Here is a 23,943-nt window from a genome sequence, read left to right on the forward strand (position 1 = left end):
TTTTTTTTAAATGTAAATAATGAGATTAATTCATTACCATAACCTATTAAACGTTGGAATAGCTCAGACAAGGGGGGCGGTGGATCTACGTAACGTATACACGTCATCATCACGTTCAATTGGTTAGTTGCTCAGTTGATTGGTAAAAAGGAACCGGCTGTCAACTATTTAGATAGTGAGGTGGAGTGTGTTTGGCGGCACGCCAAAACACACGGAGGATGGACTCGGTCCGGGGTGGAAGTATCTGTAGGTAAGCGGCAGTTGGTTGTCTAATAAAGCCGTTAAAGTGGACCACTTGTGAGGAAGTGGTGCCTCCGATAGTGAGACATGTTGCCGTCTTGTCCGTTACTACCACGAAGAAACCTGTGCTGCTTTCTAATGCTGTCGTATTGTAAACGAAAGCGGACGTTAGAGCGAAACGATGACTGAAAAAAAGGCATTTTGTTGAAAATAATATAAAATGTGTTTTTAAGGGGGTGTTTAAAGCACTTTGCGTGGGTGGATGTCAAGAAAGAAGTGAAAAGTGACTCGTTGAAATCACGGATGTTATGCTAACGGTTAATTCGGCGGTAAATTTAGCGTTAACATTAACTTAAATCAGTTATTGACAATCGCCTGTTTAACGCGAATCTCAACTGTCGCCGAACAAATTAATGTTGCCATGTATTAAATTTTCACGTAAACCCATTTCCCCTCCGCGTCTGTAGTGACGTTTTAGCAGCCAGTTATCCTACCCTCGTCTCAGAGAGGCTAACTAACGCTTGCTATTTGTGGGTAACGTTAGTGTCTTTTCGTGGGACAACAGTTAAGGTGGTGAATGTCAGTTTCTGATATTGTCATCAAACTGTTGGGTTGCCAGTTCTGTCCCGAGCTCCCCAAATGCCATTGCTAATTGCGCAAACGGTGGTCCTGTTATAGGATAACGTTACATGCTTGTTTAATGAAGGTCTGAGGCAAGACTTTACTACTCTGACTTGTGTTTCGGGACATAAAAGCAGAAGTCTTCGGTTATGACCCATGTAAAATCCAGGAGCAATTTAAAAAAACGGATAAAAGTACACTGATTTTAAACATCAATATAGATTTTAATTAAAAGTTGACACTATCAGTGCTGTCATAGTAAACTATCAGTCTGTTCAGAGGAACTGATGATGCTGGCATGAGAAATTACCGAGAGGAGTCGGATTATGAGGACCAAGGAGGCGTGGACACATCTGGTTGCTCCGCCAATCAGAAGAAGCCCTACCTGAGGAAGACGGGAGTAAACTTTTGGACTGCCTAATGTCTTCGCAAAGCATATTTGTACTTGTGTATTTTCGGTATCCGGTTCATATTAAATACTTTTGATATACTGAGAATTTGGCTATTTTGTTGACAATAATCTCTTATAAGTGGCAATCTAGAAACCTACAACCTAATGGCTTAATAATTGCAGCTCTTCTCTCCTCCCCTTTTTTTTTTTTTAATCATTTCAGACGTTTCATCAATGGCTCCTGCAGATTTGGTTCAAGGTGTAATTATCGACATGAATGGCCAGTTATACCGCCGGCTCAAATATGTAGGTACTTTCAGAAAGGGGGATGCTGGTATGGTGAACGCTGCAGGTATGCTTTTAAATAAAATAAAATAGGCAACTCCTTTAGAGAATATGGAAGAGGATGTCATGCACATGGAATACCTTAGCCCTTCGATTATTTTCCTCTGCTAGGTATCTCCATGTCCTTCAACCGGATGTTGATGCAGCTGTTGCAGGTAGACGAGGTTCTGTGCCTATAGTTTCCCCCTCCTCCAGTGTGGCTTACGCTCCACCTGGCAGAAGAGGGTCAGAGCCTGCTGTTCTGCGGGTTGAGGTGACGTCCAGGCAGGAATCCGACAGGTCACGGTTGATGGTTAATATCGCAAATCCTCAACACGGCATTGGGCGGCTGGCAGCACATATTGCTGAAGAACAATTGCACGGTATTGTTTTTTTTTTTTTTTTTTTTTAAATGCATGACAATGACATTGGTTTGCATTTCCCCGATACTTTTACTTTTCTTCTCAGATGTTCAAACTCCTCTCACTGCTTCTTTGGAGTCGGTCCGAAGCTCAGAAGTTGCTCAAGCATGTGCATGTAATGGAATAACTGAGCAGGTTGGCTTCAAATAAGTGATCTTTCCGAAAGGGCAAGTGACTCAAAAGTTTAACCCAGGAGTGTTTTATACTGACTACAGAGTTTCTGTGTCCAGGAGACTTCTTCCAATGAGATGACAGAGGACGGTGCAGCTGCTGCAGCCTCTAACACCCAGGGGAATATAGAGGAAACGGAGGCCTTCCTCATTAGTAAACGCATGACCTGTGGTATCTGCATGGATAAGGTGTACGAAAAGACGGATCCAAGAAACCATGTTTTTGGAATCTTGCCAAACTGCAATCACTCCTTCTGTTTACAATGCATCATGACCTGGAGGAAAACAAAAGACCTCGGGCCAGATGTGGTCAAGTAGGTTTCAGCGATATTTTAATATTTTTAACTGCGTCTGACAACACACACACTTAAAAACAATGACTTGACATTGTTTTTAAATGATTATTCCTCAGGAGCTGCCCACAGTGTCGCGTGAGGTCTGCGTTTTATGTGCCTAACAAACACTGGGTTGAAGGACAAGCCAAGGAAAGCTTAATTGCTGCCTTCAAAGAGAAATTCAGGTATGTTGTGAAATTGACTCTTGATGGCAGCAGTGATCACTACAGCTGGGCTTCAGGTCGAACACTCCATGACCATTGCAGCTGGAATTCTGTTTTTGTGGCCTACTGGGGCACATTTAATTAAATCAGAAGAAAAAGAGACGTCTTTTGAATTATTTACAAACAAAACAAACGTTTTTAAATAGAACTTGCTGGGTTTCTTCATGCTAGACATGCCACTCCAATTTGACCTTTCCATTTTCCTTGATTTTTATTTTTGACACTTCTGATCTCGGAGGTTAGTAGTAGTGATGCTCTTGCCTGACATGTTGTAGGGTTACATTCAATTGAGCAATGAAACTTGGTTGTGACAACGGTAGTTGTCAGGACCCCGGAATAAAAATGTTCCAAAAGACGTCTGAAGTTAATGTGGCTGAATCCAGCAAGATGTTGACTGTTGACATCCTCCCCTTTCATCTCCCCCCCCTTCTTTCTTTCTGTCATGTCATCTCATGATTCTAGTAAGAAAAGATGCAGTTACTATACCCGATACAGATGCTGCCCCTTCAAAACGGAGTGCCTTTATCGGCATGAGAAACATGCTCGTACTCATCACGGGTCCTTTCCGGTAAATATAAACCCTATTATGTTAGCCAGTTTTCACCACCATTGGTATGTATGACGCAATGCTGTTCCATTTCCCTTACTTTCTTGTTTCTTGCTCAACAGTATTATACAGAAGACGAAGACTACGATGGTGGAGATCTGCTTAATCTTTTCATAGCCATGACCCTCCTTGTTGACGATGACGACGACGATGATGACGACGACTTTGGCTTTCCTTTTTACCTATCTGAGGAGTATGGTTTCTAGTCTTTCATTCTTTTTGTCAGTGCTTGAAACCACTGAATGGGGGTCTTAATTGTAAAATTGTCCCCCAGAAAAACATGGTGCTTAAAATGTTGCAGATCGTTAATAATTCCCTTGACCTCTGATTTAAAGGGACTGTTCAATTCTGACCTCTCACCTAGCAGTTTGCACCATTTTCGATTTTAAAGTGTTGTGTGGATGGTCATTTTAAATGTCTATAGATGAAAAGTATACTGTACCCCTTCTTGCTAATGTCCACTACTGTTACCTGCCTTGAGCCATGAGACCCTTTACCTAGTTTTGGCAAGAATATAGACTGTAAGATTTTATTTCTTTTTAAACAAGTTGTACTTGTACACAGAAAATAAAACATTGCTTCACATTTTTGTCTCATTGAAAAGGTCTGTGGTGCTTTCTATTTACATTTGTTGTAGCGGGCTTCAAGCTATGCTGAGTATTGCCGCTAGGTGGAGGTGTGGTGCACAAACCGTGCAGTTAGACTGAAGAAGAAGAAGAAATATCAACAAAACTGGCGGGGTGGGCTGGGCAAGACAAACCCGTTGAGGCGTTTGTGTGTACCGTCCATACTATTATCTGCGGGCCGGGACGCCGGTATGTTTCTGGGTCGGTTTGATGGGCGGTCGAAGCTGCTCGTCCGGTCGCTTCTTGGCGGACCCTCCGGTGTCCACAGAGCTCTGGGCGTCTTCCACAGGCAGCAGAGAGCCAACCCCGACATGTCGCTTTCTCGTTTCATAGAAACCCTGTGCCAAGACGAAGTAAACGGTCTAGATGCAGAAGCTCGGCCACTAACCGTGTAAGTCCCCGCATTAGATTTCCGTAAAATGCATGTATCGTTGACTTGTAGGACAAGTCACCGGAGGGATAGTTTAAGGCATAGTAACGTTTACTTTCTTCTAGAAGTCAGCCCAGCAATATCAACTATTGGACATGCACTGAACACAATGCAATGTAGTCCTTCTGTTTTTACCAGTCACATTGCAATATATAACTCCCAGATTTAGTTATTTCCCACAGTGGATAATGCAATATAATAATTTACTGCTATCTACCAGACGACTGCTGGACTTATTGTATGTCGCTTTGGACAAAATCATCTGCTAAATGCCCTAAATGTAAAATGAGTGCTAAGTTTAGTCCATAAGTGCCATCTTAAGGCAAACTGGTCATCCACCTTATGTCACATCCGTGCCTGAACCCATTATTTTTCCTCTCCTATTCTAGTAAACCATTGGTGTGCCTGTTCCCATCATTATTCAAACAAAACCTGCTGTCCTTCATCTATCTGGTCCGCTCAGTTATTCCTCCTACTGCCGTCCTCCATCTCCTCAAATGCCTCAGCCAGGACCCTCATCCAAGCCCCTGGGTCACCGCTCTGGTTAGACAGCTGGAAAGACACATGGGGACACACAGCGAGCGGCCTCTCTACACTCCACTGTGCAGCCAAAGACTGGATGAGCTGTCGCAGCGCCTGGTTGGTTCTGGTGAGACCGGAGGATGGGCCGTGTGCTTCAGTGGTCAAACGGCAGAGTCGGATTCTCAGAGTGCCTCTGGTAGATCAGAGGTGGGGACACAACGGAAAAGAAAGAGCAGCTTTATCACTCTGGACTCGGATGGCGATGAGGAAACGAGACAGCAGAGTAAACGGATAAAGACGGGTGAATGTCTCGATGTTGAAGAACAGAGTGCAAAAGAGGCATCAGGAAGTGATGCTCCAGCTGAAGACCTGCAGCCAGCACCAGAGAGTCCATGTGATGCCCTGCCTGGACATGTCAAGGTAGAGAACATGCTTCCATGCTGGAGACTCAACAGCAAGATGGGCTTTATCGGTCCTGAAATGTATAATCCATTTTACCAATTTGATTTCTTCTCATTTAAGAACTGATTTATTTTCATCACACTGTTTACAACTGTTTAAAACTGTGTGTATTTTTGCATTTATTTAGGTGTCTGTTCTTCAAATAAAAGAATTACTGGAAAGTCCGACGGAGGTAAGAAGAAATTGCTTCTTTCTTCTAGTCAGCACAGACTGACGGTGACATTTCTTACTACTGTAATTATTTTTGTTTTCTGTTTGCAGTGGGACCAGAGCTCAACAGAGGCATTCAAAGTGCTGAACGACTGTGACCCCGGTCAAGTATGTCCTGCAAATGTTATAGCTGACTTTTTGTTAATGATCTACCCCCAAATTAACACCACTGTAAGTGTAAATTGACGTAAAATTAAAGGTGTTTGTGAGGAAACAGTATATTATATATCTCTTACCTTTTTAATTTATTGCTACACAACACCAACACAAGTACAGGCTCAGAAAAATGTAACATAAGATTCACAAAGATAGTAGGTATTTTAGAGTGGTGATATCAGATTATTCAGATGTATCTGAATGTAGCTGTAATATAATGAAGTGGAGAAACAGACACTTTAACTATCGCTGTAGTCACAGCTGCTTAGTTTAGCTCATTGTGCTTCAGAACTACATTCAGCACAGTAAAAAATACCCTTTTGACCGGTCAGGTAGCTTTACTAAACCACTCATACATTTGCGTGCTGATGACCAGTGACGGACTAATCCCATATCTTTACCTCTCCTGTTTAGGTGGAGGTGTTTTGCAGCATGCTGAGTTTCCCTGACTTACCAGAACATACTCTGCCGAAACTGTGCAGTAGCATTTTGACTCCCTCTCCTGACTTCAGCTACAGCACAGCAGCAACACTCATCAAGTGCCTCCTGCTGCAGAAGGTCCATCACTGGATATATGCAAAGTATGCAAATTGTGTCACTGTGTTTGATACTGACAGGATATCATTTTCCCGCAGGTCCTGTCCCTCTCGGAACCGGCCTCCAGATGTCTAGTCACTGCAGCGACGTCACTGTGTAGCCGCTATCCCAGACCAATGTGCCACGCTCTGATCGGACCAGTTTTAGAGGAAAAAAACATAGGTGAGGAAAGGCTTGACCTACGGCTGAGTGCAGTAAGTTATTGGCAGGGGGCTAAGTCTGTTAGTTACAGAGCACTCAGTATCCTGGGTTAAGTACATAGAAGCAGGACGGATGTTTTGATGATATAACCTTGTTCCTCAACTCTTGGCTCAAGCATCAATTGATTCTCTATTTTGAACTTTGCTTTGTTTTCAGGAAGCCCACAAGCTGAGCTGCTGAACAGACTGATTGAAGGATGTTTGGATTCCCATTACAGAATGCTGGTGCTTCAGTAAGATCAAACATTTAAACTAGAAAAGCCATTTCTGGAGAAAATGACACAGAATTTCTGCTTTAACTGCATACAAATTGAATTAATAGAAATGGATGAAAATGTGGGAATGGGTAAGGACGTGTAATATTTGAAAAGCTGAAATTACACTGCATTAATGGCTGTAATATGTATGAAGTAGGTGAATTTGTAGGAATAGTTGGGAAGAGGTTTACTTTGTATGTCCCTGTAAAATGTGAATACTACAAGATGCAGTTATCAAGGCCTTTATTTTGAAGGAAATGGGTCTATCTCCAGTTTCCTGTTGATTTGCTGTGTGAGTTAGGGGCTTTTATTATGACAAATAAGTCTCATCCTGAGCTTGCTGTTAGAATAGTTATTCTTTGGCACTTTTATTTTGAAAAAAAAAAAAACAGGTCCAGCCGTTGTATCCTATTAACATGATTTGGAAAAAAATTCAGGATAATTCTGAGCTTCCTGTTAAGATATAGCTACTGTATGGGGGGGCTTTAATCTGAATGTTAATGCATAAGTATGATAGGGTATGATTAGAAAAGGTCCTTTGTCCAAGAATGACCAAGTCCTGTGTGTATGTGTCTGTGTGTCAAACTATGGATGACAAAATGCAGGCATAATAATAATAATAAAGTGAATTTTGGCGTGTAGAAGAAGATGGTGCTTCAAGCATTCACGTGAATTAAATATTTATGTGTGTCAACAAGTCAAAGAAGCACCAAATAACAATCCTTAATGGTTATTTCCGGTTGTTTCTTGATGCAGTCCTTCACCATTTTTATTTGTTTCCCTCCCCCCAGAATGACATTCAAAATAGCATGGAGTGAGGCAGTGCTCTCCATTATCCACAGCCTGCTAGACTCCAAGGTAAGTAGATGAATGTTTGTTCACTCATGGTGATAAGGCTGCAACTTTAGTCACAATATTCATTGTTATTGAGTTGTCTGGTTTGTTTTGTTTTTCAGCCCGACTTGAGTGAGGAACTCTTTGCACAGTTCACCGAGCAGCTCGTAAGCCAGGGTCCACAATTCACAAAGTCTGTGAAGTTTGCAAAAATGATGCTAACAGTCCTTACCAAATATAACAGTCACGTAAGTTTGTACATTCATTTCACGCGTAATGGCCGAGCAGCGGTTGAGATGACATTTGTGATCTTTCTGCATGTATATCATTATGTTTCTGCAGGTTACGGCTGCACACAAACACTCCCTGCATGGCTGCCTGACGTTGAACGAGACTTTCCTGAAGAAGTCTCTCCAAGCTGCTTTGAAAAGAATCACACATACATGAAGTTTTAACTGACACAACACGTGTGAATAAAACTGTTATGAATCGTTTCTTGTTCACTTCTTGACGTTATTTTGACCTCATTCCACCAGTTTGACACAGAAAAATATCGCAAATCCCCCCTGAATCAAGTCTTACTGAAAATGTTTACTCCAGTTCAGTACCAAAATACAATATCAGGTGCTTAAAGGGAAAACTTCCTTTTAGTCTTCCTTAAACTTCTACACACACTACATTTTAGAGGGATATGTAGGGATAGGGATATATATATTTCTCCAATACAATTATTTGATAGACCACCAGTTACCCTGCTTTCTTAATTATAAATTATGCTGTGATGTGAATGATCTCCAACTTGACATCATAATCACTAAAATCCTGCTTGTATAAGTATGATGTATTTAATATACAAGTAAGTGAGAAGATCATCTTAACCATGTGCCAAAGACACAAAATAAATAGTGTACAGAGAAGAGGAGAAAAACCCTAATAAAGATATGAATACAAAACCAGTTAAACTGAGACCAGGAATCACAAACAAGTGATACCAAAATTCCTCCCATTCATGAGTTTATTTTAAGTAGATTAGACCACTGTAATACTCTCTTCACAGATTTTCCAACATAATATTTTGATAAACAACAATTAATTCTGATGCCAGGCTTTTAACTAAAACAAGAAACGGCAATTTAACACGGTCTCCCAGTGTCTTATGGGATTGATTTTAACGTTATTTTACTCTTAATATTTTGGGACCAGCCTATATCAATCTTTTTTTTTGCTTTCAAACAAGCTTCTTCAACAAATACAATTAGCTGCTCTGCCTGTCTGTGTGTATTCCTACCCAGACTTTAAGAGGTGTAAGTTCTGCACATTTTTAAATGATAATTGAAAACACGTTCCCGTTAAATAACTGACTTTTTCTTTCTTTTAATCTCATCTTTAATTGTTTTATTGTTCTTAGCATACCCATTATTGCTATTTGCTGCCACTTCTTTGTTATTCATTTGATTACATCATTTTTTAACAGTGTTTTCTCTTGTTTCTTTGCTTATTTGTAAAGTGCATTTGTACCACACCACCTGAATGGTGCTGTATATTTAAAGATTGTATCTATTACTTTTTGACATTTATTTTGTTGAGCACAATGCACACATGTTACATTGTCATGAAATCCTATTCAGACAGAAAATATGTATTAAACACTATATTAAATATTATACAAAGTGATCATATTTTAGATTGATGTGCCTTCTACCCTGTGAAAATGAATATCTGTCATTTCTTCCCAACTGTACGCAGCAGATGCTGTTTTTTGTGATTGTAAAGGGGATACTAGTGGACACTGTATTAATGCTAAGATACTTTTATATCATAGCCTCTTCATAAAATTATGGCTTTAAAGACCGCCTTCCATTTGTACTCTTGGTGATAATTTAGGCTAAAATATAAGTCTAGCCTAATATTGAAAATTTAAACTATAAATTTGCAACCATTTTGTCATTCTTCTTTCTTGTTCCACATTTAGTGATTTTATACAATTTAATTTTTTTTTTATATTATTTATTTATTCCGTTATATTGACTATTTACTACGTTATATTCACTTTTATAACGAACATCTGGAACATGTATTGAATAGTACGTGTGCTGAATGTATTTTCTCAATAAAGTTGGTGCAAAAAAATGCGTTGCGCTTTTTGATGAGGTCAGCAGAAGGCCGCCTTTATTTTGCGTAACTTCCCTTTCCACTTCCTTTTCAACGTAGCGAGGCGAGAGGGACAAGTCGTCAAAATGAGGTTAGCCTTGGTTTAACTAAAAAATAGCCAAATAATAAACGTTTTCCGTACGTATACCGGGTTGTACTACTCTCGTGATGCCTTAGTGCTGCTGTCTAACGCGACAGTTGTGAATTTTACGAATATTTAGAAGTTGTCGGCGCTAACGTTGAAGCCGGTTCATCTGCGGCTGTGACGTTAGCTCACCATGTAGCTCACCATGTTAATTTTAGGTTTCATCCGCAGACATCCACACCTTTAAAACGTGTTTTAGAAAACAATCGGCCATCGGATGTATTCATTAGCTCACCAAGATAATATCAAACGAAATATTGCTGAACTTTATACCTATTTTATGACCGTTTAGTTCCCGCCATAGACCAATGGAAGTTACGGATTATAGAGGTGTTCGCTGATTATATTTGCTTTAATGTGCTTTGTTTGTGATATTATGTTTTTTCCAGTAAGGTGACCAGGGATACGTTGTACGAATGCGTGAAGGAGGTCATGCAGGGCTCTCTGAGCAAGCCAAGGAAGTGAGTTTTCTAACCTGTGACACTCCGACGTTGAGAATAGATGCATTTTGGGAGATTGTGTTTAACTGTAATCTGTCTGTAGGTTCACAGAGACGGTGGAGCTGCAGATCAGCTTGAAAAACTATGATCCCCAGAAGGACAAGCGTTTCTCCGGCACCGTCAGGTTCGACCTTTTACTGTTTCACCCGACCTTTTCCCTGTGTGTTTCCAGCCCTGTCTATTTAAACGGCCCGTTGAATGGCAAGTAACTCCTGAAATCTTAAAAAGTGGCAAAAAGAAAGTCGAGACAGGCCAGGGGCAGACATGGAGAAGTACTCTGGGTAGTCTGACTGAACCGACCCAGCTCTGCTGGTGGAGGTGATGCAGACGGACCCCTACCCTGGGTCTTAAAACATGAGGGGAGGCTTTGAGTGGCTGAGCTTGTAAGTTCATGTCCTCATGCCGACCAATTTACATAATGTTACCAAGAGGTCAGCTGGACACGGCCGCCTGTGGTGGTATGGGTAAGAATTTTTCTATTACATTGTCAAATGAGAGGTGTCTTTTGGAGGTGGCAGAGGGTTTGAGCTCCAATATTTTAGATTTAGCTAAATTAAGTGTAGTTTCCTACAGTTTCCTGGCATGATTAATGTACATGCCAGCTTTCATTTAAACCGTCATGATGCAGACGATACAAGAGATCTTTTTCTCAACCATACCCTGCCTTGCATCCAACTGATGCCCCTGTGTTTTGACGGGTCATGAGCAGTGTCTCTAACGGCTTTGATGATCTGCAGGCTGAAGACTCTCCCCAGGCCCAAGTTCTCCGTGTGCGTCCTGGGAGACCAGCAGCATTGTGATGAGGCCAAGGTCGCTGAGCTGCCACACATGGACATCGAGGCTCTCAAGAAGCTCAACAAGAACAAGAAGATGGTCAAGAAGCTCGGTAAGAATCTGCCGTCACAAGACACCTGATTTGTGCTTCTTGAAAGCTGGCAGACTTTTTAAAAAACATTGTTATGCTGTTTATCTTCTAGCCAAGAAGTACGATGCCTTCCTGGCTTCCGAGTCTCTGATCAAGCAGATCCCTCGTATCCTGGGTCCTGGGCTGAACAAGGCCGGCAAGTTCCCCTCCCTTCTCACACACAATGAGAACCTGAACACCAAGGTGGACGAGGTCAAATCCACCATCAAATTCCAGATGAAGAAGGTACGTTGAGCATGCCATTTCACAAGTTGTTAGTTATGGGGCCAGTTTTATTAGGGACTACGGATGGTTTGCTATAATCCTCCATGTTTACAGAGATGCTTCAATGTTCGTTAATGTGCACTGTCCCTATCCAAAAATGAAATATTAATCTATTAAATTCAGTGCTATATTTATCATATACTGTCATTTTGATTCCTTTTCCAGTTTTGACCAAGTTGTTGCTGCATTACCCTTGTATTTTAATTTTTTTTGCAAGTTGCTGCTGTACAATATTGTAATATACACCAATTCAGTCAATTTATGTGCATGTTACACTTGATGTTGCCTTACATATGAGTGATCCTAGTCACTTCCACACAGCTTAATAACTATTTATTCATATTTATTATAATGAAAGTCGGATCAGAGCATCCCTAGATGTTCATATACTGGTATTTATGTTAATGTTGAGGTAATGAAGAAGAAATTAGTTTTTGACTCGCTGAATAATGTATGGATCCTGATTTTGTGCTGTAGGTGCTGTGTCTGGCTGTGGCTGTCGGACACGTGAAGATGAGCGAGGAGGAGCTTGTGTACAACATCCACCTGGCTGTCAACTTCCTGGTGTCTCTGCTGAAGAAGAACTGGCAGAACGTGCGTGCCCTCTACGTGAAGAGCACCATGGGCAAACCCCAGCGGCTCTACTAAAGGACAGCTTTTCTATCAATAAAAATGTGGAGATGCTCCAATTTGACTGTTTTGAGTTTATTTTTTGTTGGTTTGAAACATTTAAAAAAAATGTTATTAGTGTAATCATCATGCATGTCTCAAAATTGGGTTACGGTTTAAAAAAAATCTACAACCTCACCAGCACTTAACATGTTACCCAATCATCTAAGGTTAGTTTATAGTAAAGTCTTTTACATTATGCTGTAAATTTTTTTGAAACTAAACTAATACTACATACAAGTAAAAGTTGTTTTTTCCTCGAATAAAATAATGGCGATTAGAGCTGTAAATATTTAAGTGTTCCAACACCTCAAACTGGTTTACTGAGGTATTCATCCTGATGTGTTAGTAATATATAATATCTTATATAGTAAGGGTTGATAATCCACAATCTGACAGTGTTAAGGGCCTGGGTCTTAAAACATGAGAAGTTATCGCACCTAATGTATACATGTTTAGGGTAAAAAATGGACTGACTTTAGGTACAGTTCCAGAAAATAATTAATGCCATTACATCACAAAGTTCAGATCTTCCTCTATGCTCCATATACCGAATTATGCCCCCAAAAGCAATTTTGATTAATTACTTCATGAATGTTTCAAATAATGGCCCATAACATTTTTTATTGGGGAGAGGAGGCAGTAACTGCTGATGATAATGGGATCTACATGTCAATGGGGCCCAGCAGCAGTGGGACAGCATCTTCTGTGGGCCACCATGATGGAGAGATCAGGGAAACAGCCGATGCACAACCCCCCCTATATGATATTAAATATATATATACATTTTACAGAATAGAATAATAGGTGTTGTTAACAAAATCAACTTAATGGGGGGGGAAACGTTCTTGTTGGTTGTGTACAGTAAATAAAGGTGCATCCAACAATCAATTTACTTAAACATTTCCTCTGAAGTTTTTGAATTTTTATCCAAATGAGTGTGTAGTTAAGGCCCAAATGTCCCTCTCTACAAAGGAAGATGAGACTGATGGGAATTCAAATAATTTGATTCATCATTTAGGACAACACCGGCATCTATTTACAACAGGTACGCCTACCCATGAGCCTCTTGGCTCCGTCGTCCTGCTCTGTGTTGACTGTGGATCTCTTAATAGGATTATCTATTCTCAGTAGAGGAGAAAGACTGAGGGCGAAATGAACCAAACACAGACGGGGACTTTGAGAATATAGTTTGTGTTTCCTCCAGCTCCAAACGAATCTTACGTTGACTGTGAAGAGGATTTAATTGATTAAAAGACGTTGGATTATTTCTGTGAAGGAAGAAGTTGATGTAGTGATGACGGCTCAGGTGAGTCAAGTAATCTACCAGCTCTCCTACCAGATTATATGCAATGATTGTATCATTCAGTCATGTTTGGACTGATTTCAGCCTGATGCAGAGACAGACAGCTATAGCCCGTCCACCATGCTGGGCAACGAGGACAGTGATGAAGGTAACGGCTATTAAAAGTCCCTATGAAGTCCTGGACCCTGTAACACAGCTCCACATTTAAACTGGGTTATGTCTTCACATCAGAAACCATTCAAGAGGAGCTACCGATCACAAACTGGAACGAGCTGTCCATCATCGAGCGTGTCGGCCTCAACGGGTAACATGTTTTATAGAATATGTTTCTGCCACACATGTCATAATATAATATGATGAAATCTGACTTCATCACACTTTCACTTGTCTTGTTTTTGGACAGTGCCGAGAAGTCAGAGAAAGATTTGGAGGTCAGTTCATGCTCTTTTTTCCTCTTTTTTCAGCCTGCATCTGCCTTTTTACTTTTATTACATTTACACATTATTGTGCTCCATTTTTCAGGTGAAACAGATTCTGCTTGTTGTTATCATTCCTCTGTTCTCACCTGACATTAAAATATCCCTCCCCTAAGTTATTTCATTGTAAGTGATGATGAAGGACAAAACCCAGACTTATGTAAAAAAGTATTTGAAGGTTTATTTTTGAAAGGCCCATATAAACAGGAAGAATAAGCAAAAAACCTTCAATAAACATTACTATTGTTTTAAGACATATTTGAAAACATTGTAAACTTTTCCTTTAATGCTTTTAGGTAACCTTTTGTCTTTATCTGGATTATAAAGACTGTAGTTGATTTGTGCTGAATATCTAAAGAGGCAGCAGATAAAATGCATTCATAAATAAATATAAATAAATGTTTGCTCCCAGACGGCTTTCTCTCAGATCGCCCTGGCCTTCAGTTGTGATCAGTACACCCTGAAGCAACGGCTGCAGGCCGAGGAGCACGCCCGCAACCTGGCAGAGGAGAACGTCCAGCTGGAGCTGAGCAGAGGCAGGGAGACCCTGGAGGTGCGGCTAAACGACAGATGACGTGGTGTAAACTTGAATGTCACCGCCAGAGAGCAGCTGCACGTTTGTGTTTGTGCATGTTTTCAGACGCTGAAGGACCTGTGTCTGGACAGCAGGCGCAGTAAGATCCTGCAGAGGCTGGAGCTGTCTCTGGACATCCTGGGTGGGACCGTGGAGCGGATCTCCAACACGGCGGAGGTGCTCGGCGCTGTGCATCAGGTACATGTGGGCTCCTTTGCTCCTGTTTTACTTTTGGATGGCTCAGCGCCTCTTCACACTCAGGTTACCAATCTGTAGGTCGGGGCCCCGAAGGTTTTCTGACTTATACTTTCTGTTTTTCCTGTGAAAAGACTTCCACCTCTTTAAGAAATCCTTTAAACAGATATATAGATATTGATCTCTAACACATCTGATGGTTTTATATGATGATTTATATTATGTATGACAGGAGGCTCGAGCGAGTCATGCAGTGGAACTGATGGTGTCTCATGTGGAGAATCTGAGGAGACGCCATGACACAAACATGGTGGAGCTGGAGGAGGCCAAGAAGGCCATCCAGCAGCAGGGCTCCTCCAGAAACTCCATCGACCCCGCAGCGTCGCCAGGTCTCTCATATTCTGCCTGTGCTGTCTTTCTTGTTTTTGCCACCATGTGTGATATTTGACTGAACCTCTTGTTCTAGATCCAGAGGAAAGTGATGGCAGAAGGAAAAGCTCTCATCAGGTATGCAGATATTTGGCTTATTGTCCGACCTGATATGGGAATAATGAGCTCGTCAGCACTCCAATCTGCCTTTTATTTGTGTATTTCAGTACAGTGTTCGTCGCAGAGTTAGCATATCACTAATTCCCAGCCAAAGCCAGGTAAGGAGGTTTACTTTAGTGAACTTTCTACTACAAATGTCACCCAGGAACCCACATAAAGGGTCTCCCTTGTCTTTAAAGGAAAATAAGCAAGACTTGAAGAAACAAGCTACTCCCACAAGGTCTTTCAGCAAGGACTCCTTCCTCACCTGCTCGTCTCCCCCCCTGACCTCTGAGTCCAGCTCTGCCCCGACCAATGAAGTCAGCCCCTCGGTGGATGACAGGTCAAGGAGAGACTCAGTGTTTAATGCTTTGTATCTGGACCACATGATCAGCAAAGGTGCATCATTCGGTTTCCATTTCCTCTGTTTTCAGGCCGCTGGATCCAGATGAAACTCAGCCAGAAGCTCCAGCTGCTGAGCTTCCTCCACCTCCCATACTTCACCCAGAGTGCCTCCCAGCAAAACACCTGGCCACCCGAAAGATACGCAGCAAACAGAAGTATGGAATCACTGTTCATGGGCAGAATAGTAGAAACAACATACAGTTCTCTAACCTGAAGTAAACACCAACGCTTTTACACTTTGTATATTTCACACCAGTGACTTTGCGTTTACAGTTCCCCTCTGGACACTTTGCGACAGAGACACAAGGGCAAAGCTGCGCTATCGAAGAAAAAATCAGACAAGGACAAAAGGAGTGCCAACATTTACCGACAGCTTTCTTCCGAGACGTAAGTGAACATATGTTTTGAAAGACAACCCGTGATGTTTTTTCCTCTGGACGAACGCTGACTCAGTGCTCTCCTCAGGTGTGGATCCTCGTGGAGACACCGTCCTCTGGCTCACTGGTTGCATTGCTGTCGCTGGGCGCTCCTCTACATTTACCTGTTGGTGCTTCTTTGTGTCATTGCGCTGACCTACTTCTTGTGGAAGCTTCATGAAGAAGCATCTGAGCCGTGAATATGTAAGACCAGCGGGATCCCCTGTACTCGTCTTTGAAGATAAAACCGTTTCAGACACTTTTAGTTGTTTGTGTATTTGTACCTCAGAAAATACCATCCAGATAACAAAGCGACAAACTTAACATACAACTGTATTTTTTTATTATAAATATACAAAACAAATCCAAACTCATACAATCACTTGGTTAGTAAGAAAACACATTACTGCAGTGAAAACATTCATCAAACCACCGTTTAAGGCATCAGCGATTAATTATTAAGAGTTAATAGCAAACGTTAAGATTCTGATCACTTCATGTGATGGCTAGATGTTCAATTCTTAACTATATATATAAAGAGGGGTAGACTCTCATTCACAGATAAATATAGTAGAACATAAAAATTTATATTAGGAATGGGGAAACTTATTTGAAAACTACTGTGGATGAATTTCATGTGCAAAATGTGTGCCAGACACAAAGAAATTCTTGAAACCACAGCGACTGTGTTTTTAATCTGTTATGAATCTAAATTCACACCAGAAATTTTAGAAGCATCTATTAGAAAACAATTTGAAATAAATAAAAATTGGCATACCACCTTACATTAAGTTTTAAATTAAAACTTCAGGGTCCCGACAGGCACGCATTTTCTGCATCATGTCAACATACAATCTCACGGAGTCCAAAGCCTTAATAAATACAGAGATAAATAGTGAGGATTAAGTCACATCCTACTGAACACACTGCAAAGCAGCAGAGATCTCAATCACACTTGGCTCACGATTTCTGCATCCTCTGCAATGAACCACTGGACCGGAGTCCCGTCTGCTGCTCTCTGGAGGATCACGTTCCCCAAACCCTGTGAAAACAGGAAATCAGTGTTCAACTTTTACATTCTGTACATACATTCCACTATTTTACTGTATATCTGATTAGTTGAACAAAAGAATATTCATAGTAAATCAATTGTTTCAGTCATTTTTCAATTTGTCCACAAAATTGTTTCTCAAATGTGAGGATTTGACCACAGGAAATTGTGATGAACATTTTTCATGATTTCTGATGCTTTACAAACCAAAAATTATCATATTATTATAGTATGGATTTATCGATAAAATAATCAACAGACTGGCTCCCTAATACAGTTTTACTGTCAGTGCTAACCTGGGTAAAGCGAGGCAGATGAGGTGAAGCGGGGATCTTGACACTCTGCTGATCCATGCAGTTTGGCAGTAACTTCTGCAGCTGATTCCTCTGATGCCAGGACTTCAACTCCTCCGACACGATGTCCCTTGGCATCAGCCTGATGGCGTGGTTCGGATACTCCTTCAGCGAGGGGGTCCGCACCAGCCTGGTGTAAGGCGGCGGGGGGTTTATGATTCTCCGCGCAGGCGATGCTCCCTCTTGCCACTGTCTTTGCTGAGGGCCGTGTACCACTGGAGGAGAGGACAGGAAGCACTTCCCCATGTCCAGGTCTTGGGGGGAGAGGGGGCCATCGTCTGCCTTTGCTCTAATGTAGCTAGACTGAGACTGGTTGGTGTTCTTGTGTGAACCGGCGAGGCTGGAGAGCCCGTTCTTTTGTGCTCCAAAGTGGAATCCATAGGGGGGTGGGCAGAGCTTTGGCATCTCCGTCGGACCGTCCCTGCCAGGAGAGCTAACATAGGAGGAGGAGGAGGAGTGCTCCGAGCTGCTGTCCTCAGAGCTGGACTGGTAAGGGTGCAAGGGAGAGTACTCTGGAGAACGCACTCTGAAGTCAGCCACGCAGCACCGCTGGGGCAGCCGGGCTCTATTGTTCTCTGAGCTGAGGTGCTCAGCAGGCGGCTTACTTTTGGGAAGTCTGAGGAGACATCATGTGAAATTATTAGTATGCATGCTGTTTTGCTCTTTGTGCATTAGTGCACTCATGTATCTCTGTGTACCTGAAGGACTGGGTGCCCTGTCGGCGTACATGCAGCTCTGGGGTGGAGGGGGCACTGGTGGAGTGGTTCTGACGCAGGGCCGTGTTCTTCAGGAACTGAGACAGAGGAATGATGTTCTCTGCAGACACCTGGGTTCCTGCTGGACTACTGCACACAACAAAAACACAACGGATGTTACAAATCCTTCGAGATTTGAATCAAGCTCCTTGTTGTTTCTTTTCTTTATAGATAAATAGTCATGTTGACACAGCAGTTGTGTATTCGATGTGTTCAGACTTCTACCTGGACCTGCTGCTCCAAGCAGACTGGAGGTTTGTGGCCTTCTGGTAAGGCTGATCCAGACTGGACTCTTTCCACGGAGAGTTCTGGATGGGAGAACGCTCAAATGCCACTCTGAGCTGACTCGATGACCGCTGGGATGACTGAAGGGTCGAAGCCGACAGCTGGAGTGGCTCTGAATAGGAAGTGCCCAACACTGGAGGAGAGGGAGGGCTGGGAGAGTCCACATCTGTGGATGATCACAGAGAGCATTAGACAATCAGTGTCATGCTGCACAGAAATATCTACAACCTACACGATCTATCACGTACATTATTCTAAAGCACGTGTGTTTTTACTGAATGTCTAAATCCAAGTTTGTCAGAGAGCGACAATATTCTAAATGTTTCTTTGAATGTATATCTGTATGTCTAAACGAACTTCCCACTCACCGTCATCCAGGGCCACCACATCAGACAGGGAACTGTCATCAGACATGCACAGATCTGCACACACAAAGGGGAGATTTTAAAAATGTCCTTCAAAGCCACTGAATGTGTTAATTTGTGCAGTGCACTGTTGGGCCTGAAGAGGGCAACAGTGCAACTCACCTTTGTTTTGGTTGTTTGAGATGCTCATGCAGGGCGAGTTGCACTCGCTCTTGATCCTTTGCTGGAACACGGCCTCCTGGAGATCTTTCACCTTCTTCTCCACCCTCTTGCACTGCTGCAACCGGCTCTTCTTCTGTGGTTTACTGAGGTTCCCCTCCAGGGAGAGTTTGCGTGCTGCCTCATAGATCTGCTGCTGAAGAGCCAAGTCGGTCTCCAGCCCTTGCAGCTCTGAATCCTACAACCAATGTGCATTTTTGACATTTAGTTTTAGCAGATGAATTGTAATCTCTTTCTTTCGCCCCCAAAATAGCAACCGCTGATGGATGTACCTCTTTATCCAGATGGATCAGACCTTCGTCAAGCTTGAAGGAAGCCCCGATCCTCCTTCTGACCCGGGGTGGCTTCTCATCGGGCATTAGAGGATAGTCTGAGGGCAGTTTACCGGTCAGCTCCTGTACATTAAAAAAATGAAAGTGTTATTATAGTGTTATACAAAATGATGTATTGGTGATACATGTTATCATCATCTAGAAATGACTTACTGCCTCCCTGATGCATAGCTTCCTGAGCTCCAGCAGGCAGAGCTCCAGACGCTCCTCCAGAGACTGGTGCTTCAGCTTCAGGGCTCTGGTGTGGGTGGTCAGGTCCTTCACTGGGGACGTGGGGCTGTCTGGACCTGCAGTGAACACACAGAAGGTTGTTAAAATATAAAGAAACAACAACATGATATTGCTTCAGTAGTATTATCGTGTTTAATATTGATTAGGCAGCCCTCTATACATGACATACATGGAAATCAATATTTTGGAGTGATGCTCTTACCAGAGTGCACGATAATCCCACTGTCAGTGTCACTGATCTCCTCTTTACTCTCGATGGCCGTCATCTTGACTATTTGGAGAATTTCTTTTTAAAGTAGCTGTTGAAATAAGCAAATGTTAACCGGATTAGTAAAAAAGTTAGATCCATCACTCATATGAATACAGACTCTCCTGTTGTCTTCTGACCACATGGCTTCATTCATGCTCCCTGCTGCTGCTTTACTTAACAAAAGTGAATGACTGGCGAGTGTCCTTTCACACACTTGTCCATGCAGCTCTCCATCTCCCTCCTCCTCCCTCCGCCACCTCTTTCTCCCCCCCATGCTCCCTCACAAAAGAGACCGACCCCCAATGGTTGACTCGGCACATGTGCGGGGGTTAATCCGAATCGCGGTGCCATGGCAACGGGGCACGGTGTGGCTGGCTAGGGGAGCGTGTCGCCGTGAGGCGTGTCAGAGGGCGTTTAAAGAGCCCAGACCCCGAAAAAGAAAGCAGATGGCAGCAGGAATTACCCCACTCATGGACTGCACCTGTTCCCCCCACGCACCCCCCTCCCTCAGCTCCCATTCAACCAGTGTCCAGAAAACCCTCTGGGGGCTTTGAAGTGGAAGAATGTCTCAATGCTGGGCTTGTCCACGCAGCATCAGATCACCAGGTCCCTGCTGACTCCTGTGCAACACACTTTCACAAACAGGCACAATTCATGTTTATGGCCCGCTCTATGCCATTGTTGCTGTCCATAAAACATCTGACCGACAATACACACACAAAAAATAAAAACGCGACATGGAGAGAAACGACAGCAATAAGAGGGAAACAACAACAACAACAACAAATTGGAGATAATATTTTGGGATAAGACGAGGCTTTTAAAACACAACTAGACCGTCTGTGTGTGACTGTTTTGGTGAGATCGCCTCAGGACGAGAGGGGGAACTTGCTGCCCTTATTTTCTCCCTTATTTTTTTTTTTTTAGGTCAATTAATTAATTCTGGATCTCACATGTTTGCCACCACCCCAGACTTCTCTTAGAGACGGCTAGCAGAGCATTACAGGCACTAACATGATTATAGAAAACATTAGCCTCACTTCCTTCAATGCCACACCTTCACATATAAATAGCTCATGAACTCGATGACTCCTTGAGCAGCCTCTGCATTAATATCATGCCAACGACGCGTCCATCATACGAGGAAGTGAACGCTGTGTTGTTAGTCAGGAATAAAGCCGACGCGAGGTGGCTTGAAAACAGACACCACATGAATGGATGTGTTTCTAAGGCGCCCGTGTATAATCCTCAACTCCTGTCTCATCCTCGGTGTTCGGAGATCGGTATCGGGGCCTTTTCCTGTGGGGACCAGGGGAACGAGATAGACAGGATATTATTGTGTATCCCGGTGGCGTGACCCATTCACCACCGCAACTCATGTGAACTGGCACAGCTATAAGTAGCCATATAGCACAATGAGGCGCAGGCAGCTCGAGTCAGTAAAACAACACTGCAACAAAGGCCCTGTATGCACCCACCAGCCTCAATAATCTGCTGTGGGCGCAATATCTGCTGACAACTCCGCTTCGGGGTTGAGCAGCGTTGTCGGGCCAATATTGAGACAAGGCTGCAGTGAGAGGTGGGGAGAGGAACAGGGCTGAGTTTTTTTTTTTTTTTTTTACTGTGGCCTGCTCCAATCTCAGACACATGCAATCTAAGACTAAAGACGTCAACAGGAATCCAGCCCGGTAATCAGAGACAGGCAGGGTAATGTGGGATTTACCCACTTACACCCCATAACTCTCTGAAGACTTTCACAAGAGTCTGTGGTCGGAGGTCTAGGCTGAGTGAGTGGGTGGGTGAGTGAGTTTGGGTAAAAGAGCAGATCTCACTAAAAAAAGTTGCAGCTTATTGCCAAGACGTTGATGCCATTTGTCATAGCTTTCATAAAAACCTGGAGTCGTGTTGAAATCATAATGTTATGGGGAATCAAAAAACAATGCTTTCTTTGACTGAGCAACAACTAGCAGTTTGTTTCCTGGAGACAGTCTCCACCCGGCTTCATTAACGTAATCATAACATAAACAATTTCGTTGCATGTGATCACCGCTAATGGCGACTATCTGGGAACGGTGTCGGGGATGGGAGCTGAGCATCCCACCCATCCTCGCCGCTCACTGGACTGTGACAACGTCACATCTGCGGAAGTTGGTGTTTATGGCAGGAGATCACGATGTTGATTCACTGTCTCCCAGACTTCCCCCCACCACCCTTTCCCATGAGCCTTTGGAGCTGCGATCTCCTGGAACGCAGCCACCACCGCCACACTCATTACCACTGTGGTCGGCCCTGGAATTACCAATGGGGACCAGCCTCGCCGAGGAAACAGTGAGGGATGCCTGAAACCAGACCAAGGCCTGTTCGGACCCTGTAATTAAGACTCTCTACTGAATGCTGATACTATGGAAGAAACCAAACGACTTTACAGCATGACTTATTTCAGAGTCGGGTGAAAAGCCAAAATCCATTCAGCAAAATGGATCCACTCTGCACACAATATGGTCTGCTGGAACAAAAGTGCATCGATGCGGGGGAGCGACGGGAGAAAAAAATGAAGTGTTGTATTACAAAGCTGGAGTCAGATCTTTGTGTAAAGAAACACTGCCGAGTGCGGAAACTTCACATACATGCTGCTGTAACATAAAAGGGCCGGTTTATGAGTAGTCTGTATCAAAGACTGAAACACTGTCAGCCTCTTTCCTTTGTCAGAGCAACACTGTTAAGTAGTGCAAGGGTCTTTTGCAGCAGAACCAATGCAGGGGTAATAGGCACCATATCGGCCTGCGCTCAGTCACTGGAGGCCATATGCTGGCCAGACACACCAGCTCTGTCACAGCCCAACGACAGCGTAAATACAGAGGGCAAGCAGAGATACTCCATTGTTCTCCACAGGCTGAAGGGCTGGCCCAGGATCACGACACCTTGTCCCTCTGAGTCATCATTTCTGAGGCCCATGAATGGATACTGATGGTCATCTCGGTGCTCTCGGCAGGATGTGGCTGCAGCTTTTCACCCGCCAGCACCCAGGGTTTACAAAAGAACTGGGGGAGTCCAGGGGCAAGACAACACCGAGGTGTTGTCTTTAGCACCACGGTAGCACAGCGTGTCTGTCAACATGTGGACTGATGATGGTGGTGTTTATTCTGCTGCCTTGGGCACAAACAACTGCCACCAGCCAGCCTACTGCCCCACATAAATCCTGGAGTCGTTAATCAGTGAAAGAAACCCGTTCATATTCATAAACTCAGTCTTCCAGATAGCAGTTGTTTAGTATCGTTAATTATAATTACTCATAATGACTATTTGTGTACACAAACCTTTATTTTACAGTTCTTTAACACAAGTGTTTTTCAACGAGGAGCAGTGGTTGAAGAAGTTATGTTGCATTGATCCTCTTTAGATCCTCACATTATTTACTATAATATACTAGCTATAAATGGCAAAGCACACTATTAAAATATTCCATTTCAAATCATGTGTGTAAGTTTTAATCACATGCTAAGTGACTAGTAACTAGAGGCCCAGAAGGCAAATGAATGTCGTTGAATAAAAGTATCAGAAACAAATGAAACACAAATACCTCATGATTGAAGTTTAGTGCGCATATCTTAATGACGTGTTTTAGAAAGTTATATCACGTCACAAGCTAAATAACTAATTCGGTTAAGCTAAATTGCTCTTTCGCGATTCTCTAAAATAGTTTCAACATCACCCCTCGCCTTACACACACACTTCCTCCCGACTTTATATCGTTTGTACTAATGCTGCTGCTGCTTGCCTCGTGTTTCTCCCTCATACATTAAGTTGTAAAGTGTTGTGTACTCACCCTGTAGTGATATCTGCTCCTACAGCATCCTCTCTGAGGTAGCAGGAGATGACTTTCTCTGGTAGTCAGATGTTAGAGCGACGCTTGGGACATC

General features: G+C 42.9%; 5 protein-coding genes across 6 annotated transcripts; 4 read left to right on the forward strand and 1 right to left on the reverse strand.

Moving 5' to 3' along the window:
- Positions 1–70: 70 nt before the first annotated feature.
- mkrn4 (makorin, ring finger protein, 4) lies at positions 71–3,903 on the forward strand. Of its 2 annotated transcripts, none has more exons than XM_084016263.1 (8): positions 71–250; positions 1,476–1,604; positions 1,709–1,959; positions 2,045–2,133; positions 2,229–2,482; positions 2,581–2,688; positions 3,190–3,295; positions 3,397–3,903. In XM_084016263.1, the coding sequence occupies exons 1-8, from the start codon at positions 219–221 to the stop codon at positions 3,538–3,540; spliced, it is 1,113 nt and encodes a 370-aa protein (XP_083872389.1). In that variant the 5' UTR covers positions 71–218; the 3' UTR covers positions 3,541–3,903. The 2 variants fall into 2 exon arrangements, with proteins under 2 accessions (XP_083872389.1, XP_083872390.1); XM_084016264.1 differs by having other exon boundaries at positions 2,232–2,482.
- A 162-nt stretch (positions 3,904–4,065) lies between these two features.
- On the forward strand, positions 4,066–8,114 carry fance (FA complementation group E). Its single transcript, XM_084015304.1, has 10 exons — positions 4,066–4,351; positions 4,780–5,332; positions 5,502–5,546; positions 5,636–5,692; positions 6,155–6,298; positions 6,376–6,499; positions 6,695–6,770; positions 7,586–7,652; positions 7,751–7,876; positions 7,971–8,114. Exons 1-10 carry the CDS (start codon positions 4,152–4,154, stop codon positions 8,073–8,075), a joined length of 1,497 nt encoding a protein of 498 aa, XP_083871430.1. The 5' UTR covers positions 4,066–4,151; the 3' UTR covers positions 8,076–8,114.
- Positions 8,115–9,794: 1,680 nt separating this feature from the next.
- On the forward strand, positions 9,795–12,302 carry rpl10a (ribosomal protein L10a). Its single transcript, XM_084016213.1, has 6 exons — positions 9,795–9,870; positions 10,314–10,385; positions 10,468–10,548; positions 11,162–11,310; positions 11,402–11,574; positions 12,091–12,302. Exons 1-6 carry the CDS (start codon positions 9,866–9,868, stop codon positions 12,259–12,261), a joined length of 651 nt encoding a protein of 216 aa, XP_083872339.1. The 5' UTR covers positions 9,795–9,865; the 3' UTR covers positions 12,262–12,302.
- A 1,116-nt stretch (positions 12,303–13,418) lies between these two features.
- Positions 13,419–16,434, forward strand: LOC311017691 (uncharacterized protein). The gene is made up of 13 exons (XM_084016203.1): positions 13,419–13,591; positions 13,673–13,736; positions 13,820–13,892; positions 13,992–14,019; positions 14,477–14,617; positions 14,705–14,836; positions 15,066–15,222; positions 15,300–15,340; positions 15,430–15,480; positions 15,562–15,704; positions 15,796–15,921; positions 16,040–16,153; positions 16,232–16,434. Exons 1-13 carry the CDS (start codon positions 13,580–13,582, stop codon positions 16,380–16,382), a joined length of 1,233 nt encoding a protein of 410 aa, XP_083872329.1. The 5' UTR covers positions 13,419–13,579; the 3' UTR covers positions 16,383–16,434.
- A 104-nt stretch (positions 16,435–16,538) lies between these two features.
- Positions 16,539–23,906, reverse strand: inavaa (innate immunity activator a). Its single transcript, XM_084014666.1, has 10 exons — positions 23,850–23,906; positions 19,976–20,072; positions 19,696–19,829; positions 19,483–19,605; positions 19,154–19,388; positions 18,995–19,048; positions 18,567–18,792; positions 18,285–18,431; positions 17,530–18,202; positions 16,539–17,224 (listed from the first exon to the last, which is right to left on the reverse strand). The coding sequence occupies exons 2-10, from the start codon at positions 20,037–20,039 to the stop codon at positions 17,132–17,134; spliced, it is 1,749 nt and encodes a 582-aa protein (XP_083870792.1). The 5' UTR covers positions 20,040–20,072; positions 23,850–23,906; the 3' UTR covers positions 16,539–17,131.
- Positions 23,907–23,943: the final 37 nt, after the last annotated feature.

Source organism: Eutrigla gurnardus, assembly GCF_963514095.1.
Source record: "Eutrigla gurnardus genome assembly, chromosome: 8".
Lineage (NCBI taxonomy): Eukaryota > Metazoa > Chordata > Actinopteri > Perciformes > Triglidae > Eutrigla > Eutrigla gurnardus.

Bases quoted from the DNA above. Each gene is read 5' to 3' on its own strand.
- mkrn4 (XM_084016263.1), top strand. From the start codon at position 219: ATGGACTCGGTCCGGGGTGGAAGTATCTGTAG. The intron at 1,960-2,044 runs GTATTGTTTTTT...TTTTCTTCTCAG, and splicing joins TGCTGAAGAACAATTGCACG to ATGTTCAAACTCCTCTCACT. The intron at 2,689-3,189 runs GTATGTTGTGAA...TCATGATTCTAG, and splicing joins GCCTTCAAAGAGAAATTCAG to TAAGAAAAGATGCAGTTACT.
- fance (XM_084015304.1), top strand. From the start codon at position 4,152: ATGTTTCTGGGTCGGTTTGATGGGCGGTCGAAGCTGCTCGTCCGGTCG. The intron at 4,352-4,779 runs GTAAGTCCCCGC...CTCCTATTCTAG, and splicing joins GAAGCTCGGCCACTAACCGT to TAAACCATTGGTGTGCCTGT. The intron at 7,877-7,970 runs GTAAGTTTGTAC...ATGTTTCTGCAG, and splicing joins TTACCAAATATAACAGTCAC to GTTACGGCTGCACACAAACA.
- rpl10a (XM_084016213.1), top strand. The intron at 10,549-11,161 runs GTTCGACCTTTT...GATGATCTGCAG, and splicing joins CGTTTCTCCGGCACCGTCAG to GCTGAAGACTCTCCCCAGGC. The intron at 11,575-12,090 runs GTACGTTGAGCA...TTTGTGCTGTAG, and splicing joins TCAAATTCCAGATGAAGAAG to GTGCTGTGTCTGGCTGTGGC.
- LOC311017691 (XM_084016203.1), top strand. The intron at 14,837-15,065 runs GTACATGTGGGC...TATGTATGACAG, and splicing joins TGCTCGGCGCTGTGCATCAG to GAGGCTCGAGCGAGTCATGC. The intron at 15,705-15,795 runs GTCAAGGAGAGA...CTCTGTTTTCAG, and splicing joins AGCCCCTCGGTGGATGACAG to GCCGCTGGATCCAGATGAAA.
- inavaa (XM_084014666.1), bottom strand. From the start codon at position 20,039: ATGACGGCCATCGAGAGTAAAGAGGAGATCAGTGACACTGACAGTGGG. The intron at 19,606-19,695 runs GTAAGTCATTTC...TTTAATGTACAG, and splicing joins AGCTATGCATCAGGGAGGCA to GAGCTGACCGGTAAACTGCC. The intron at 18,432-18,566 runs GTAGAAGTCTGA...TGTTGTGTGCAG, and splicing joins GCTTGGAGCAGCAGGTCCAG to TAGTCCAGCAGGAACCCAGG.